Source organism: Cavia porcellus, unplaced genomic scaffold (assembly GCF_034190915.1).
Source record: "Cavia porcellus strain 051 isolate PalLab524CR breed Dunkin Hartley unplaced genomic scaffold, mCavPor4.1 scaffold_1, whole genome shotgun sequence".
NCBI classification, from domain to species: Eukaryota; Metazoa; Chordata; class Mammalia; order Rodentia; family Caviidae; genus Cavia; species Cavia porcellus.
In genome coordinates, this window is record NW_026947484.1 from 113,208,249 (window position 1) to 113,225,697 (window position 17,449).

Genomic DNA, 17,449 nt, shown 5'->3' on the forward strand with positions numbered 1-17,449 from the left:
TGTACATGTGTATAGAAGGACATATATTTAAAAAGTTCACAGCAGCTTTGTTTAAAACTAAGAATGTCTTTTCATCAAACGATTCATAAGAAAATGAAAAGTCAAACCAGCTTAGGAGAGGAAATTTGAATATATATATTTGGCAAAAGACTTACTCAGAATATATAAAGATCTCCTATATATTAATAATAAAAATACAAATAACCTAGAATAGATTAAAAAAAAAAACCTTGAATGGGCATTTTACAAAATGAGAAAATTCCAATAGCCAGTAACATAAAAAAGATCCTAGTAGTATCCGTGAGGGAAACACAAAATAAACCACAACACAGAATGCAAAATCAATGTTAAAAATTAATAGTTGTTCTATATATGAATAATGAGAGAAATCAGGAAAATAATTCCATTCACACTACCTATTTAAAAAAATACCTAGGAATCAACCTAAACAAGGAAGTGAAAGACCTCTTACAATGAAAACTGCAGAACACTAAAGAAAGAAATAGAAGACAACAATAGAAGATAGAACACCTCTCATGTTCACTGATCAACAGAAATCATACTGTTAAAATGGCCATATACCAAAATTTCTCTGCAGATTCAATACTACCCTCATCAAAATTCCAATGACATTCTTCACAGTACTAGGAAAGTAATCCTAAAATTCATATGTAAATACAAAAGATCCAAATAACCAAAACATCCTAACCAAAAAGAGCAAAGATGGAGGCATCACAATACTCTATTTCAAATTATATTACAGAGCCATAATAACCAAAACAGCATGGTACTGTCACAAAGCAGACAATGAAATAGAATAGAGGACACAGAAACAAACCCACCCAACTACAGCCATTGATTATTAACAAAGGGGCCAAAAATACACGTTGGAGAAAAAGAAGCCTCTTTTAACAACCAGTCCTAGGAAAACTGAATAACCATGTGCAAAAGACTGAATCAAGCTCCCTCTCACCCTATATAAAAATTAATTCAAAATAGATCAACAGTGTAGGTATAAGACCTCAAACTTTGACACTGCTAGAAAAAAACATGAGCAACACATGATGCCACAGACATAGGTGAAAACTTCCTGAAAAAGGATTCTAACATCACAGGGGAAATTTTGCAAAAACCGAAACATGAGATTACATCAAACTAAGAAGTTTCTACAGAGCAAGAGAGATAACTAGCAGAGTGAGAAATAGCTTTCAGAATGGGAAAACACTCTTGCCAGTTACTCTTCTGATCTAGAACATACAAAGAACTCATAAAACTCAATGCTAAAAAAAATCAAATAGCCCACTTGAAAAATGGGAAAATGAAATGAACAGACACTTTTCAAAAGAAGTCCAAACAGCCAATAAGTATATGAAAAAATATTCAACACCTTTAGACATTAGGAAAATTCAGACCAAAACTGCATTAAAACTGGATGTGGCATATGTTTATAGTCCTAGAACTCTAGGAGATTAACTCAAAGGGATTGCAGATTTGAGCCCAGCACCATCAGTTTAGCAACTTCATGAGACAAACTTGGTGAGAAGATGCAGATATAAAGCTCAGTATAAAGGCCCTGAGTTCAATCTTGAGAAAGAAAGAATAAATGAACAGGGAGGAAGGGAGAGAGAGAAAGAAAGAGACCTACATTGAAGTTGAATCCCATCCGCAGAACAATTATCACCAAGATAATAAAACAAGTAAACAATACTAATAAATACAGGTGAGGATGTATATTGGGGGAAGGAATCATTCTATACTCTATGTGGACATGTAAATTAGTACTGTTCCATGGAAATCAGTATGGAAGTTCCTCAAAACTAAAAAGAGAGCTGCCATTTGATCTAGCTATAGACTTCTTGGTATTTGCCTGAAAAAAATTGAAGTCAGCATACTATAGGGATATCGGCATATTCATGTTTATTGCAGCACAATTCACAACAGCTAAGACATAGAACCAGCCTAGGTGCCTATGAATAAAGAAAATAATATCTGTAATAATACACATATATATTACAGATATTATTCAGCCATAAAGAATTACAGATTATTATTCTGCCATAAAGAATTACCATAAAAAACACCATAACAGAATTACTAAATTGACTGGGTGTGGTGGTGCATGCCTGTAATCCCAGCACTCAGGAGCCTGAGGCAGGAGGATCATTGAGAATTCGAGACTAGCCGGGGCTACAAAATGAGTTTAAGGCCAGCTGGAACTGCATAGCAAGACCATGTCTTAAAAAGACAAAAACTAAATAAAATTTAAAAAAATAATTACTAAATTATGTCATGTATAGGAAAATAGATGGAAATGGAGATGATCATATGAAATGAAATGAGTTAGACTCAGAAGTTTTGCACTTTCTCCCTAATACGTGGGATCTAAAAAAGATGATGCACAGCCAGGTGTTGGTGGCATGTGCCTGTAATTCCAGCAGTTTTAGAAGCTGAGGCAAGAGGACTATAACTCCGAGGCCAGCCCAGGCAACTTAGTGAGACACCGTTTCAAATAAAAAATATAAAAGGCTCAGGATGTTGTTCAGCATGAAGGCCCTGTGTTTAGCCCCTGGTATTCAAAAAAAAAAAAAAAAAAAAAAAAAAAAGACATGAAAGTAGAAAAGAGATTATTATTTTGAGTTCTTCAAAACTGAAAAATAGAGCTGGAGATTTAGCTCAGTGGTGTAAATGCTTGCCTGGCGAGTGTAAGGTCATGAGTTCAATCCCTGATACGCCCCGCCAAAAAATATTTGAAAAATGAACAGTCAAATCCAGAATAAGGAAGCTCTTAAACACTAAGTATAGACAAAATTTAAGACTTTTTAATTTATTTTCAATGATTTTAGGCATTTTTATTAGAGGTAAATTTTTTTTTACTGGGTTTATTTTTAATGATTGATTTACAAAGCTTATTTAAAAGCAGATAAAATTCTCTTACTTTTGTCTACTATTGCCTCTAACCATATTTTTGACTCTACCTTTTGTTTCTGTTAGCTTTTAGTTTCTGTAATCTACTCTGCAACCCATCAGTATAAACCAGGGCCCAGTTGGCTTGAAAACATTACTACTTTTCCAGATCAAAGTAACAAACCATAATGAGTTGGGTTTTTCAAAGCTCTGATATAAAGCAAGGTTGACCGTATCCATTCCAAAGCAATGTTCACGTCTGTGATGGTGTGCAATACTATCTCTGCATTTAAATGTTCAATAAGATGTCTGTGCAAACTAATGGGGAGAAAAACAAAAACCTCTGTATTATTAATGTGCATTTCAATGCTATAACTCTTAGTTTTTTAAACTTTGATGATATATTTAATATACTCATTGCTTCTTTAATAATTCACAAAAGATAATTTAATTTCCAAAAATAAGAGAAAGTCTTGCCAGTCAGTTTAACTTGTACAAAAATTTGAGATTTTTTTTTCTACTTCATGATTCCAGAAGATAATTAGTTACTTGAGAAAGACAAAGGGTAGGAAAATATCTTAAATATTTTCCCCAAAAGAAAATACATCAAATACTAAAAAGTTAAATTGCTTACCATATTATTAAACAAATTTTAAAGATGTGAAACTGATGTTTCTCCTTAGTAATTATAAATTTATAAACTATATACAAATTAAAATTATAGTAGTAAGACCTTAGTACAAATTACACTATTTATAACAAAGATGCATGTTATCCCATGCTAACAAACACCACTTACTAAAGCCACTCCTTTTTTTAAAAAAATTAAATTCCTTAAAATTACTGTTAAAAATGTTCAAAAGAAAATGGCCTTAGAAAAAACATGAAATAAATTTCTTTTACTATGTTAAAAGAAAAATAGATAGTATTCATGTTATTATCTTTTCAGAATCTTTCTGTATTACCTGCTTTCTGCAGTGTCACTACAAGCTAACATCTGAACATACTTCTCTCTTGTACTTAAGCGAGTCATAATAACAGCAGTAGCTGTAGTGTCAAACTGAAATCAGAGAAATAAAAAATTACACAAAGTTAGTAAAGAAGAGCACAACATGGTATCAATTCTTTTCCACAACCCAAGATCTTAATTTTATATTGAATAGTCTCTTAACTTTAAAGGCCAATAAAAAATGCTTCTAATTTGAATGTTAACTGAAATTTTAATGTAAAAACATTTCACGATGACACCTGTACTTTACGTATCACTTTGTTTCAGTGTGACATGAATTGTTAATGTAAAAACCAAAACTAATTTTGGAAAGTGGGGAAAAGTTGTAAGATTTGGTGGGTCATTTACATATAATTTTATTTATCTTATAAAATCATAAAATTTTAACAAACTATTTTGTTAAAATAAACAAACTATTTTGACTTAGTGTAAAAAAGCTATTTTTCCTGAATATTGCTTTAGTATGTATATGAATGACTTATTCATTCAAGTGTCTGTCAGTATTTATAGTATAAGAACTGACTTTTAATCTTCACCATGGGGTGGGGACCCCTGGCATTTAGTGCTAGACCCAGGGATGCTACATGTTTTGTAATGCACATCAGATCCAATGGAAAAGAAATCCCATTCAAAATCCTAGGACCATCCCCATTCAAAATAAAAAAAAATAAACAAACAACTGAACAAACAAACAAAACCCTTAATAATATACCCATTCACAAATCCATCCCTTTATTAATCAATGGGAGTTCAGAGAGTGGGAGACGGGAATGGGGTAAGACATGTCCTAGTTTGTGAGACTTGTTTTATTTCATTTTCTCTAATAAAGTACATTTTCTCAGTTACATTGCTTTCAACTTTATCTAATTATGAAATGCTAACCAGAAAAATATACAAAAATGGTTTTTGGTTTTTGCCATGTCTGCAAAATAAATTCTGAAAAGTAAACTTATTGTCACTTACTTGAGGTCGACCTGCTCTTCCAATCATCTGCAGAATATCTGTTTCACTGTATTCTTTAAACATTCCTCCAACATAATGCATTGTAGATTTTATAACTACTAGATGAGCAGGCAAATTTACTCCCATAGCTAAAGTACTGGTAGTAACTGCATTAGATTAAAGAATATTAATTTCAAGCATTACAGCTTTTTCCCTCCAGGAAGATAATATGTCTTTACTATAAAAGATACATTTTATAAATGTAATAACACAGTAAGAAATGTGCAAAGGGAAGAAAAGGACAATATAATCTAAAATAATAACATACCCTAAAACTAAAAACTATTAAGTTCTTAACTTTTCAAACTGCATTATATCCAGTAAGATGATAAAGAACTAAACACTGTCCAAGAATTTGCTGTAGTATATACATGCATAGTTAGAAACAATTCAAAATTCTTAGGTTTTTTTCCTTTTAAAAAGTAAGCTTCATAAATATTTTATAATATCAACAAGAAATCTGTTTTACTTACAAAGAACTGGTAGATCTCCAATAGTAAAAGCTCCTTCAACTACTTTTCTATCTGATAGCTCCATGCCAGCATGGTGATAACCAACACCATATATTAAGATATCTGTAATAGAAATATATTACTTGTTAGTTACACTTAATATTTTATCAGTAACTGTCTCCCATTATCTGTAAATGAAGATGCTGTTCAAAAATGAACTCTAACCTACCTCTAAGTTTTGAATCTCTTACAGAATATGCACATTTCTGTAACCTATTTAAAAATAACATAAAAATTATTGTTATTCCCAGTAACATTAGAAAACTCTAAAATAATTTATTTTGATACTTATAAAAAGATTTTCATATTATCTGAAAACTATCTTTGAAAAGTGGAACATATTTTTCATACTCAGAAGTTCCCAATTTATCAACTATAACATTAAATCTCACTTCTAAACCAAGAATTTATTTTTTTATATACAGGAAAAAAACATTATAAATGTTTATGGTCAGAATTAAAAATCATACTTTGCCTTAAAAATACCTGTAAGAACTAACAAATTCTAAAACTCTACCGTATTACTAGTAAATAAACAAAAAAATTGAAGTAAAAGATAACTTTTTTGTGCTCTAAAATATGGCATGTAAAGAAAACTAGGTTAAATTGAAAGAGAAGAGGAAGTTAAGAATGGCTGGTCATTTGCAAAGGAATTCTTGGTACTTTCAAAGATCACGGAAGTTGGTAGACTTGGTTCTTAAGTATGCGAAAGAATCCCCAAATTAGTGTTTTCTCATTTCCTTGTTGCATATATAACATTTAAGAGCTCTTATTTTATGATGATCATTTTTTAAGGATTCACAAGGGATGAAAAAAAGGCAAGAGCAAAGGGTGTGTTATTATAAAGCATAAATTCTGTGCTACAGTTAAGTACTTTAGAAACATTGCCTTATTTAACATAGTAATATGATATGATAGTTGGTTTCCATATACTGAAACTAATTAAGAAACTGAAGCTGATGTGCTGGGGATGTGGCCTGGTGGTAAATTGCAAGCCTGAGGTGAATGAGACCCTGGCTTTGATTTCCAGTACTAAGGAAGAGGTTGGGGAAAAGGAGGATGTGGGGAAGAAAGAAGAGGAAAGAAAGGGAAGAAATGGAAGGGATGGGGAAGAGGCAAAGAGAGAAGAAAATGGAATACACCCAGTGGTAAGTAGCTAGAAACAGTGTCAGTGCTACAATTGAATCTGGTTCTCTAACTTAATGCTGTTTCTAATAAAAACATTTTATTGCTGAAAACACAAAAATGAGATAGAGAACAAAGAAAGGAGAAGTAAACAGTGAAGACTAAGGAAGCAAATTTTCCTAAGGTAAGTATCGAAAATGAGAGAACGAATTACTACTGCATATGCTTCTGTTCGAGAAAATAATTTTCTAAAACAAAAATAATCCATGTGCACTGAACAGGAAAAAAAAGGAGATGATGGGATGTAAATTGGTTTAAAGAGAACCACATAGTTCAGTTTCTTATTCAGATATATTCAGTTAAAAATGTTAATTATTAAGTATTTACCCAGAGAGGCTACATAGTTAATCTATGTGAATGATTCTTCCATTCCAGAAAGCAGTATGTAGGTTTTTCCAAATAGCTTTTATAAGCCTCATTGCTTGATATTCATATCTTATTTATGCCTAAAAATGGCATGCCCCAATTTGTCATCCTGTTTTTTCCCAATAAGTAAACAGTCCAAATTATTTACAGCTACTTATAGCTCCTTTGCTCTATATCCATACTTTTTAAATTTCAGTTTTACCTTTAAATGTTGTAGTTGTAGTCAGGGTGTATAGGGGAATAAATTTAATATAGATCACATAACTTATAGGATTATTTTATATTTACCCAAAAAGTCAAATGTGAAAGAGTGCAAATAATCTGTTCATGCACCAGAGACCCAAAGAATTTAGCTGAGGCCCTGGATCCCATGGAAGTGTCCTACATGAGACCATCTGAGGACCTAGAGCCCATGGCAATATCTTCCATGAGTCCATTTGGAGGCCTAGAACCCATGATAATGTCTCAAGCAAGTATATATCAAGGATCTGCACTGGGAAGGGCCAAAAGCCAGTGATGGAAGTTAGAAAGTCTGTGCCAGAGGGATGAAGGATCTGTGCCAGCAGGCTGAGGGATCTCACTGGAGCCAAGATAAGGTCCAGAGCTACCCCAAAGAGAACCACAGCCATCTTTGCAACACTGAGAACTCAAACTCCTCCAATGATGAGAACAGTTGAGTTTATATCAGGAAAGCCAGAGTGACAAGCTACTCCAGGAGAATGAACAGCACACCATCTTCCCCTCCAATTCTCCTTTTATGCTGTTGGCAACAGTTCTTAAATAGGCCTTCCACACTTAGAACCACACTGATTCAGTTCAGTTGTATGTTACAAGTTAACCATTAGTTCAACCACCACAACTGGTCAATGTGTTTTCAAAACTATCTTTGTCAAAAACTTTGAAGAACATTATCACACTAAGTACAGCTAGTATGAAAACTATTAATAATGATTTAATTTTTGCCAGCGAAATGACCTAATCAATGCACACATTCTTCTAATGCTTGATCGTTGGTCAAGGAATCCTCCTAATTCAAAGGCTCAGAAGCTATTTCCTGTATAAAAATACTTCAAATTAAATTCTAGAAGTTGAGAAATTTCAAAATACAGACACATTTTGTTATTTAAATGTGTAATATATAGGAGAAAAAAATTAACAGAAAGTTAAAAGACTGGGTCTGAAAAGTTTGTCATATTAGCCGTGTTTAGAACTCTTAGTATGAAGGGCTTGATAGACAAAAACCAAAAAGCCTTGTGAGGAGTATCTGGTTAAGGGGAGTTAATATGTGTAACAATCTTATTCCCTAGTCTACACTCCAAATGGCATCCCATTCATTGCATTTATGCCTTCCTCAGGGAATGAAGCAAAAACTTAACATACAAGATAGACAAATGAAATTTTATTCAATTTTTAATTGTTCCTAATAAAAGAGTGATACATGGTATTCTCTGGAGTATAAAACAAAGAGGTGGTCTCAGTCTGTTCCCATTGTTATGACAAAATATCTAAAGCAGGGTAATTTATATATAAAAAAACCTTAGGGTTGTTTTGGCTCACAGTTGTGGAAGAACAGGAGCTGCTTAGCTTCTGGTCATCTCCATGCACAATGGAAAAGTGGAAGGGAAGTGTGTGTGTGTGTGTGTGTGTGTGTGTGTGTGTATGTAGGGCTGGCTTGCTTTATAAATACCCTTTTTCAGAATATGTAGTCCAGTCCTATGAGAATGTACTCATTCTAGTTGAGATTTGATCAACTAACCCAATTTGTTTGAGAAACACATTAACTCATGCATGAAGGTGGTGGCCCCATGACCTACTCACACATTACTAGGCCTCACCTCTTAAAGGTCCTGCCACCTCTCTGTACTGTTCCACTAAGGAGCAAGATTCCAGCAACATAAAGCTTTCAGGGATATATCATTTTCAAATCATATCAGATGGAAAGAAAGAAATCTTTCCTATTGTTACCTTATTATCATTAATTTCATTTCCTCCTTTTGTCTGCTTCTCAAGACTTTATGTTCCAGTTATAAGATCTTTACTGGTTTTTCTCTGTTCTGTAACTTAATTTTGCTTTGTTGATGAGTTTACTAAAAGTACCACTCTATATACTTCATATCTTGGGGGGGTGGCGTAATCAAGGGGAATCAGATGAAATCTTTGAAGTGGAAATAAAAGTATGAAATGTGGATAAGTACTTATGTTTGTTATTATCCAACAAACTAAAATTGCCAGGGACCATCTTTTTACTGACTACAAAGCCAAAAAATGTTCAGAAAATTAAAGCGGTTATCTCCTAGGCTTGGGATATGTTTTGGGATAACAAGTGACTAAAGGTGATAGTAAGGGGAAGACAGATCATTTGAAAGCTACTGTGACCCAAAGAGGAAAGTACATCTGTGTATGGAAAATGAGTCAGTAAAATCAGTATCTGTTCTTACTTGCATGTAATTATCCAATCCAATATTAGTCTAGGATCTACCACCAAACATTTTTATTCATTCCCCAGAGTAATTAATAATAAGCTACTGTTTTTAACCATGTGCTAGCAGTCTGCTGAGATCTGCTAAGATTAAGTAGTAAATAACATGATTATTTCCTCAAGAAGTTTGTAATCTAATGTTTATTCTTCTTTATGGCAGAGTAGTACTCTACTGTGTATAAATATTGAATTTATTCATTCATTTTGGATGGACATATAGGCCCAAGATTTAATTATGAGTCATGCTGCTTTAAACTTAGGTATGCAAGTATCACTGTAATATGATATTTTAACTATTTCAGGATGATATCTAAAAGTGGAATAGATAGGTCAAATGGAATTTCTAGTTTTAGGTTTTTGAGGAATCTCAACAGTGACTTCTGCACTAGTTGTACTAGTTTGCATTCCTACCAACAATGTAAAAAAGTTCCTTTTCCTCATAGCCTTGCCAGCATTTGTCATTGATTTCTGATGACAGCCATTCTTCCTGTTATTTTAATTTGCATTTTTCCAATGGCCCAAGATGCTGAACATTTTCTTATGCATTTACCAGCTATTTGTACTTCTGAGAAGTATCTATTCATTACACTTGTCCATTTTTTTGACTGAGTCTTTTACTCAGTCTTTTTTGACTGAGTCTTTTACTAAAGTAAAGTCTTTTACTTTCTCTTATATCTATTTTTTTTGAGTCTTTATAGATTCTAGATATTAGCCCTCTATCTGAGCAAGAGCTAGCAAAATTATTTTCTCATTCTGTAGGTTGTCTCTTCACTTGTTTGTTCCCTTTGCTTTCTACTCTTTTATCATCCCATTTGTTGATTCTTGATAGTATTTCTTATGCAAATGAGGTTCTGGTTCAGAAAGCCCTTGCCCATTCTATGCTTAATTTGTTGGAACTTTTATCTTTCAGAATATTTAATATTTGTTTTAACATTTTGATCAATTTTGATTTTAGATGAGTACATGATGAGACATACAGTTCTAGTCAATCTTCTGCAAGTGGATGGCCAGTTTTCCCAGCACCACTTATTAAAAGGCTATCTCCTTCATTGTATATTTTTGGCCCCTTTGTCAAAAATCAAATGGCTATATGTGTTTGAGGTTGTTTTTGCTTCCTTTGTTCTGTTCCACTAATATGTATCTGTTATGCCAATGCCACACTGTTTTAATCAGTAGTTTCATAATATAACTTCAAATTAGGAATTTTGATGCTCCTGCTTTGCTCTTGTTACCCAGGATTGCTTTGCTATTCTGAGTCTCTTCTGGTTTCATATGATTTTAGGATTGTTTCCTCCTGTTCTACGAGGAATGCTATTGATATTTTAATTGTGATGGGGTTAAATTTGAATTATCAGGGCTGGGAATTTAGCTCCATGGCATAAGCACCTGTCTTACAAGTGCATGGTCATGAATTTGAGCCTTGGTACAAAAAAAATTGTATTATCTGTATGGAAGTATGGTCATGTTTAATATATTGGCTCTGTCTATCAAGGAACAAAGGATTTATTTCCACTTTCTAATGGCTTCTCCATCCCCTTTTTCAGAGTACTATAGTTTTCACTATAGAGGTCTTTCACTTCCTTATTTAGTCATTTGTAGGAGAATGGATGCACCTTGAAATCATAATGTTAAGTGAAATAAATCAGACACACAGATATCACATTGTTTCTCTTATATAGGAAACTCAAAATATAAATAAAGACCCAAATAAGATAGATTAAAAAAATGGAAGATAGATCTTTGCAAACAGGAAGGCAACCAAGAGATGAAGAAAGGTATGATGTAAAGGAGGCAAAGGAGATGAAAAAACAATTGAGATATGTTATGTAAATGTATCAGCTCCCTATGAGGAATGTGATCATTATGTGCTACAAACATGCACAAAAAACAAAAACTGAGAAAAAGTTTATAATCTAATGAATTAAACAAAAGGTATCTATAACTGTAAATTGCAATAAAAGCACAATGTGTTTTAAGTGAATACAGAGAAATTGAGGATTATTGAAAACTGATATTAAAGATGTGACTTGAAGGATGAACAGAAGTTAGATAAAATGCATTGCAAGAAAAGAAAAATATGATGCAACCCTGGTTAAGGTAACAATTTGGGATATTCATAGAGCAAAGGCCAACATGGCTTGACTGTAGTAAATAAAATAAAAACACAATAATGATGAGTCCAGAAAATTAGCTAGATATCATATTATAAAAGGTACTACAAATCTTACTAAGTACTTAGGAGTTATTGGGACTTATATAACAGTCAAAAGCTACTATAGAGTTTAGGCAGGAAACTAAAGTATTTAGTATTGCAATTTTTTGGGCAGGGGCACAGGGTCTCACTATGTAGTTCAGGCTGGCCTTGAACTCACTCTGTAGCTTAACTTGGCCTCAAACTCATATTGATTCTACCACTTTAGCATTCCCAGTTCTGGGATTACGAGCATGCACTGCCACATCCAGTTTAGTGTTATAATTTTAAACAATTACTTTGTAAGTAAAAATAATGTGACAAAAGCGTATGCAAATGGTCAATAGATAAAAGAACACAAACCAGATAGGAGAGTAATAGTGTTTTGAAGTAGGAAGTGAGTGTGCTAATAGAGACAAAAATGACATGATACACATTCATGAGAGTCATGCAACCATGATCTACTCACATCCCACTAGGCCCCATGTCTTAAAGGTCCCACCATTATTCAATATCATTACATTCATGACCAAGTTGGTTGTGATAAGAAAGCAAGGAAAAAAAAGATTTGGTAAACCATATATATGAAGAAAGGTAAGAGAAGTATCAGAAACTTTTAAGATTATATATAATTAAGATAGAGAATGTTGGAAGAACATTGTTTTGAGTCAAAGAATCAAGGTTCTATTTTGAACTACTGAATTTAAGATGACCTTAAGATATACAATCAAATGTTAGGCAGATGGACTATAGGTAAGCTCAGAAAGGAAGTCTTGGCTACAATATAAATCTGGAAATTCTCAAACATACATAAATATTGTTTAAATCTCAAGTGAATAGATACAAACACTATTTGGAGAGCAGAACTTTATAAAGTCAAATTTGGGGTTTGTTAGAAAAGGTGAAAGGGGGACTTAGAACATGTAGTGCCCCAGCTGTAAACGAACTGGTAGAAAATAATCATGGAAGAAGAGTCCAGTGTTGTGTTAGAGGTTCTTGGCAGATTACTTAAGCAAGGTCAGTTGTAGTAAGATTACAGCTTTATTTTTCAAGAAGTCTAGTTATGAAATAAAGATAGGCTCATAATTGTATTAAGATTTACTATCTTACTATTATTATTTTACAGATGAGAAAAATGAAGCTTAGAGATGTCAAGAAACTTGTCAAGTTTAAGGGATGAATCCATTTTCTCTTCATTTAACTGACCCCTAAAAATCCTACTTTCAATCAAAAATGAATGAGTATACCTTTGTTTCTGTTCCACAGTCATAATAAATTTAGCATCTTTCACAAGAACAGAAGCAGCTTGTTGCACACCTTTTCTTGTTGCACAAAACTGAAAATGAATTAATACTTTCTATATTAATCATGTTAAAAATTGAAAATCACATTAAAAAGTAGCAATCAACAATTCATACCACAAGTGTAGGTTTCTGATCAGAGTATGTTCGTATAACACTTGCAACTTTGTAGTTGAGAGTTAAATCAAACTTAAATTCAGTTTGGTTACTACCACAAGGAAATCCCAAAACCACTTTCTGAAGTTTCACAGGTCTATGACTGTCATCCATTTTCAGACATATTGCAGGTCTTTTACCATCTGATAGCCATTCTGCTACCTTGAAAAAACAGACACATGGATAATAAATCTTTTCTAGTAAAGTTCTATAGCTAAAAATTATCTAAGTTGTGAAAGTATTTATTTCAATATTATGTATTGCATTCATGCTATGCTATTACTATATTAGTAAATTCTAACAGTATTTTTAACTTTTTCTTATTAGTACATGTCTGTGAAACATAATGAATACATTCATTGTAGGGAGTTGGTTCACATACATATCACTATTAATCCTTTTTATTTCCCCATTCCCTCTTGTTCCTCCCTTCTCCCTACATTCCTAGATCCCCTCCCCATCTGCATAAGGGCAACCTTCCTGTTTCCTATAAAAATAATGAGAATACCAACTTTTCACCTTGGCAAATTTCTGAATAATTATTAGTTTATTTTCCTTCACAAAAGTCCAAAGTAAAATTAAAATTTATTTTTATAGAAATTACATTTCTCATTATCACTGTAACTTTTTGCTGTTTTACACAACTCTGCGTGAAGGGAATAAGACTTGTGTTTTCATAATTACTAGCTGAACAAGTAATGGCTACCTTAGGTTGTCAAGAATTAACAATTTTCTATCAAAGAACAAATAAGCACTAGGGAAACGGCAGTGCAAAAGCACATTTCAGACTTAAAGCCAGAGTTACTAGTTAGTTCGTGAAACTGTGGTATGCAATCCTTATCCGTGCATGATATGATTACTAATCAAACCCCGTATGATGAAATTTATCATTGATTTGACAGAAAAAAAGTTTCTTATTCACAGAAAAGAAATACTGTCTAGGTTATTGTGGCTGAGAATAAGATCACACAAGAAACTGCAGGCTGATAGGAGCAAAAGGATAAAGACTTTAAGAGGAAATTGAGGAAAAGGATCTGAACAATGAAATAGCATTCACAGAACCAGTGACTACACAAAGGAAGAAATTTCAAGATTTAGAAGGTAAGTAAAAGGGAAACCATTAAAGAAGAGAAAAGGGATCAGGGAATGGAGCATAGGGAGAGTAAGAGTCCAACATGTCTGCTGGTAATATATTTCTTTGTTTGTTTGTTTGTTTTCTTTTTTATCGGTACCGGGGATTGAACTCACGACCGCCTACTTGCAAGGCAGGTGCTTATGCCGCTGAGCTCAATCCCCAGCCCTCCTGCTAGTAATATTTAATGGCTGCTTAAACAAATGAATATAACACTTACTACAGGTAATGCACTCTTAAAATTTTATATATCCTTTATTTCAGTTAGTTTAGAAGTTCATCCCATGGAAATGATCATGGACATTTTCAAAGATCATTAATTTCACCACCGTTCATAACAGAAAATGTGGAAATAACAATCTTCCATTATTATGAGGCTAAATAAATAAAATACAAAACTATAAAAATAATACAGAAAAACACCAATGACATGGAAATATTTGCAGATATATAAAAATTTGGTCAAAGAAGTATATTTTGATTCCATGTTGCTGTTGTTTGGATATAGTTTATATATATTTTAAGTATATCTCTTAAAAGTTCTTATGTTGGAAGCTTGGCCCCCTGTATAGTGATAGTGTTGAGGCAGTAGAATCTTTAAGAGGTAAAGACTAGTGAAATGTGATTATGTCACTGGCGATGTTACTCTCAAGAAGATTAATGCTGGTACGGTAAAGTTAGTGAATTTTCATGAGAATAGGGTGTTTAAAAAGTGAGGCTGACTCTTGAATCTGTTTGGACTGCTACAAGATCTCTTTCTCTCACATGCATTCTTGCCATTGTCTTTCCACCAGTATGATGAGATAGCCAGAAGGAGCCTCATGAGACTAAAAGATAAGGCCATTCACTCTCACATTATCAACCTCCAAAATTGTAAATCAAAATAAACCTCTTTATTAAAAATAAATTATCCTGCCTCAGGTATTTTGTTATAGCAATGGAAAACTGACAAACACCAAACATCTGTAAGTACAAATTCCGGATTTCAGTTGTAATTTTCCTATACTATAAAGTCTATATATTATTTATGACTATGAACAAATCACTTTAAGAACCACAAAATAATTAATTGTAGGAGCTGGGGATTTAGCTCAGTGGCATAAGTACCTGCCTTGCAAGCAGGCGGTCGTGAGTTCGATCTCCGGTACCGATAAAAATGAAAAAAATAATTAATTGTGTAAATTTAAAGGTAAAGACAAAATTTTCTATTAGAAGAAATAACAGATACTTGTAATTCCTAAAAACACTATAGTAGTTTGAGACGTATATAGGAGAATATACTCTTTTTCAAGAAGTTTTCCTAAAAACTGAAGAAAAATTTAATTCATATATTCATTATAGAACTATACTATTACATATAATATCTTTACATGTCTATGTACCCATTAACCATGACATCACTCTAAAGGATAGAGCCCATATGTTTTTACTTCTGCATCAATCATTAGTACTTATTACAGTACCAGACATATAAAATTGACATGGTAATCATCTCAACGATTATTTTTATACTCCATCATACTTTCTAATTCCTGTACAGTTAGAGTTAGCTGGTTACAATGACCACCACCTATTAGTCAAGTTATAACAAAGTCTCTGAAACCTATGAAACTAAGACTTTTAGATAACAGTAAAAAATAGACTTCCACCAATACCTGATCAATCAAATTTCATGTCCTTAATATTATTATACCTATGAGATCAAGCCATAAATTTCTATAGCATATTTTCCTATAAATTTATTAGGTCATTGAAAAGCAGAGCTTTAATTTTCTCTAAAGTTAAAAGTACTAAAGATTTCACAAGTCATAAAAAATACTTGATAGACTGTAATTCTAACTTACATCCTCAGCATTTGGAATGGTTGCAGACACAGCTACAAATCTCATTGGAATATTAGTGCTCACATTTTCTAAAGGAAGAGGTAAAGACTGTATAGTTTTCATTCTGCTGACTACAACTTCAAGTGTTGGGCCACGATTTTCATCTTTTACAACATGTACCTAAGCAAAAAATCAACAAAGATCCATTAGCTAAAAAATAAAAAATTGACTTAATTAAAATGCAAATAATACTAACATTTATCCTTGAGAAAATCAGCACTTTCCACTTTTGAGGATTAAACATATGGCTGAAATTTTCTGTTTTTTTTTTTTTTTTTTTTTTTTTTGAGACAGGGTCTTCCTATGTAGTTCAGACTATCCTTGATCTCCCTGCAATTTTCCTGCCTCCACATCCGCCTGAGTATTGGGACTACAGCCATGTACCACCACCACTAGCTGAAAATGTCTTAATCTTATCTATTCTAATCATTTCTTATGTTTATAACTAGAAATGAATAACATGTTTACTACCTCATCAATAAGAATTAGTCGAACCAGTTGGACCAAAGAGTTGTCTCTCCATTTCCTAGTCATGCTGTCCCATTTTTCCTACAGAAAACAAGACAAGCAATTTAATTTGATAAGAAGTTAAAACATTCCCAGTACCCTGGAAAAAATAAAGAAGTTAAAACAAATATTATTTAATACATCAATAAAATTTTTAACAAGTTTAACCCATATTTTGGTTGCTACTTTAAAAGTATCCTGAAAGAGATATAAAGATTAAAATAACAGTCTCTAATTACATGTTTCTACGCTCCAGCAAGGTATCCCCTCTATAATACATAATATGTAGGTAAAAGAATACAAGCAATAAATTACAAATTATCCACAATAAGTTGAATATTCTTTCCTGATTTTTGTTTTTTACTTACTTATTTCTAGACATTCTTTTTGTACTCTAGATATTATTTACTTTTTGTGTTTATTGTAAACATATGCTTCAACTTATATTTTAACTTCTTCTCAATTATGATAGAGATATTCTTAATAACTTAAGGAAAGATAAAGTATAAATAACACTTACTGGAGTTGTCATAATAATATGAGCATGCTGAATCTCAAATAAGTCATCCATGACTGTATCTCCAGTGAGTTCTTTGCAAGTCAGTCCTATTGGTCCAAATTTCTCTTTCCAGTCATCAAAACGCTGACTGCACAGGGCTTTTATTGGTGCCACTATAAGAGCATATTTATTTTGAACATGAGTGCAATTTAAAACTTTTTCACAAACTTTGGTAATAAAGTTGCAATAAAACATACATCCAGATACACTCTAATACTGATAAATTAAAAGACATCAAAGTAAGCTATTATTTAGAGATATAA

At 32.6% G+C, this 17,449-nt stretch overlaps 1 protein-coding gene across 1 annotated transcript in view; it reads right to left on the reverse strand.

Annotated features, from left to right (window-relative positions):
• Hfm1 (helicase for meiosis 1) overlaps positions 1–17,449 on the reverse strand; it is an 87,465-nt gene that overhangs the window by 46,378 nt on the left and 23,638 nt on the right. The window contains 10 exon segments of the mRNA XM_023561322.2: positions 3,089–3,222; positions 3,870–3,964; positions 4,877–5,022; positions 5,389–5,490; positions 5,597–5,640; positions 12,896–12,984; positions 13,067–13,267; positions 16,082–16,240; positions 16,592–16,669; positions 17,148–17,299. Of these exon segments, the coding sequence (XP_023417090.2) occupies positions 3,089–3,222; positions 3,870–3,964; positions 4,877–5,022; positions 5,389–5,490; positions 5,597–5,640; positions 12,896–12,984; positions 13,067–13,267; positions 16,082–16,240; positions 16,592–16,669; positions 17,148–17,299 (1,200 nt within the window).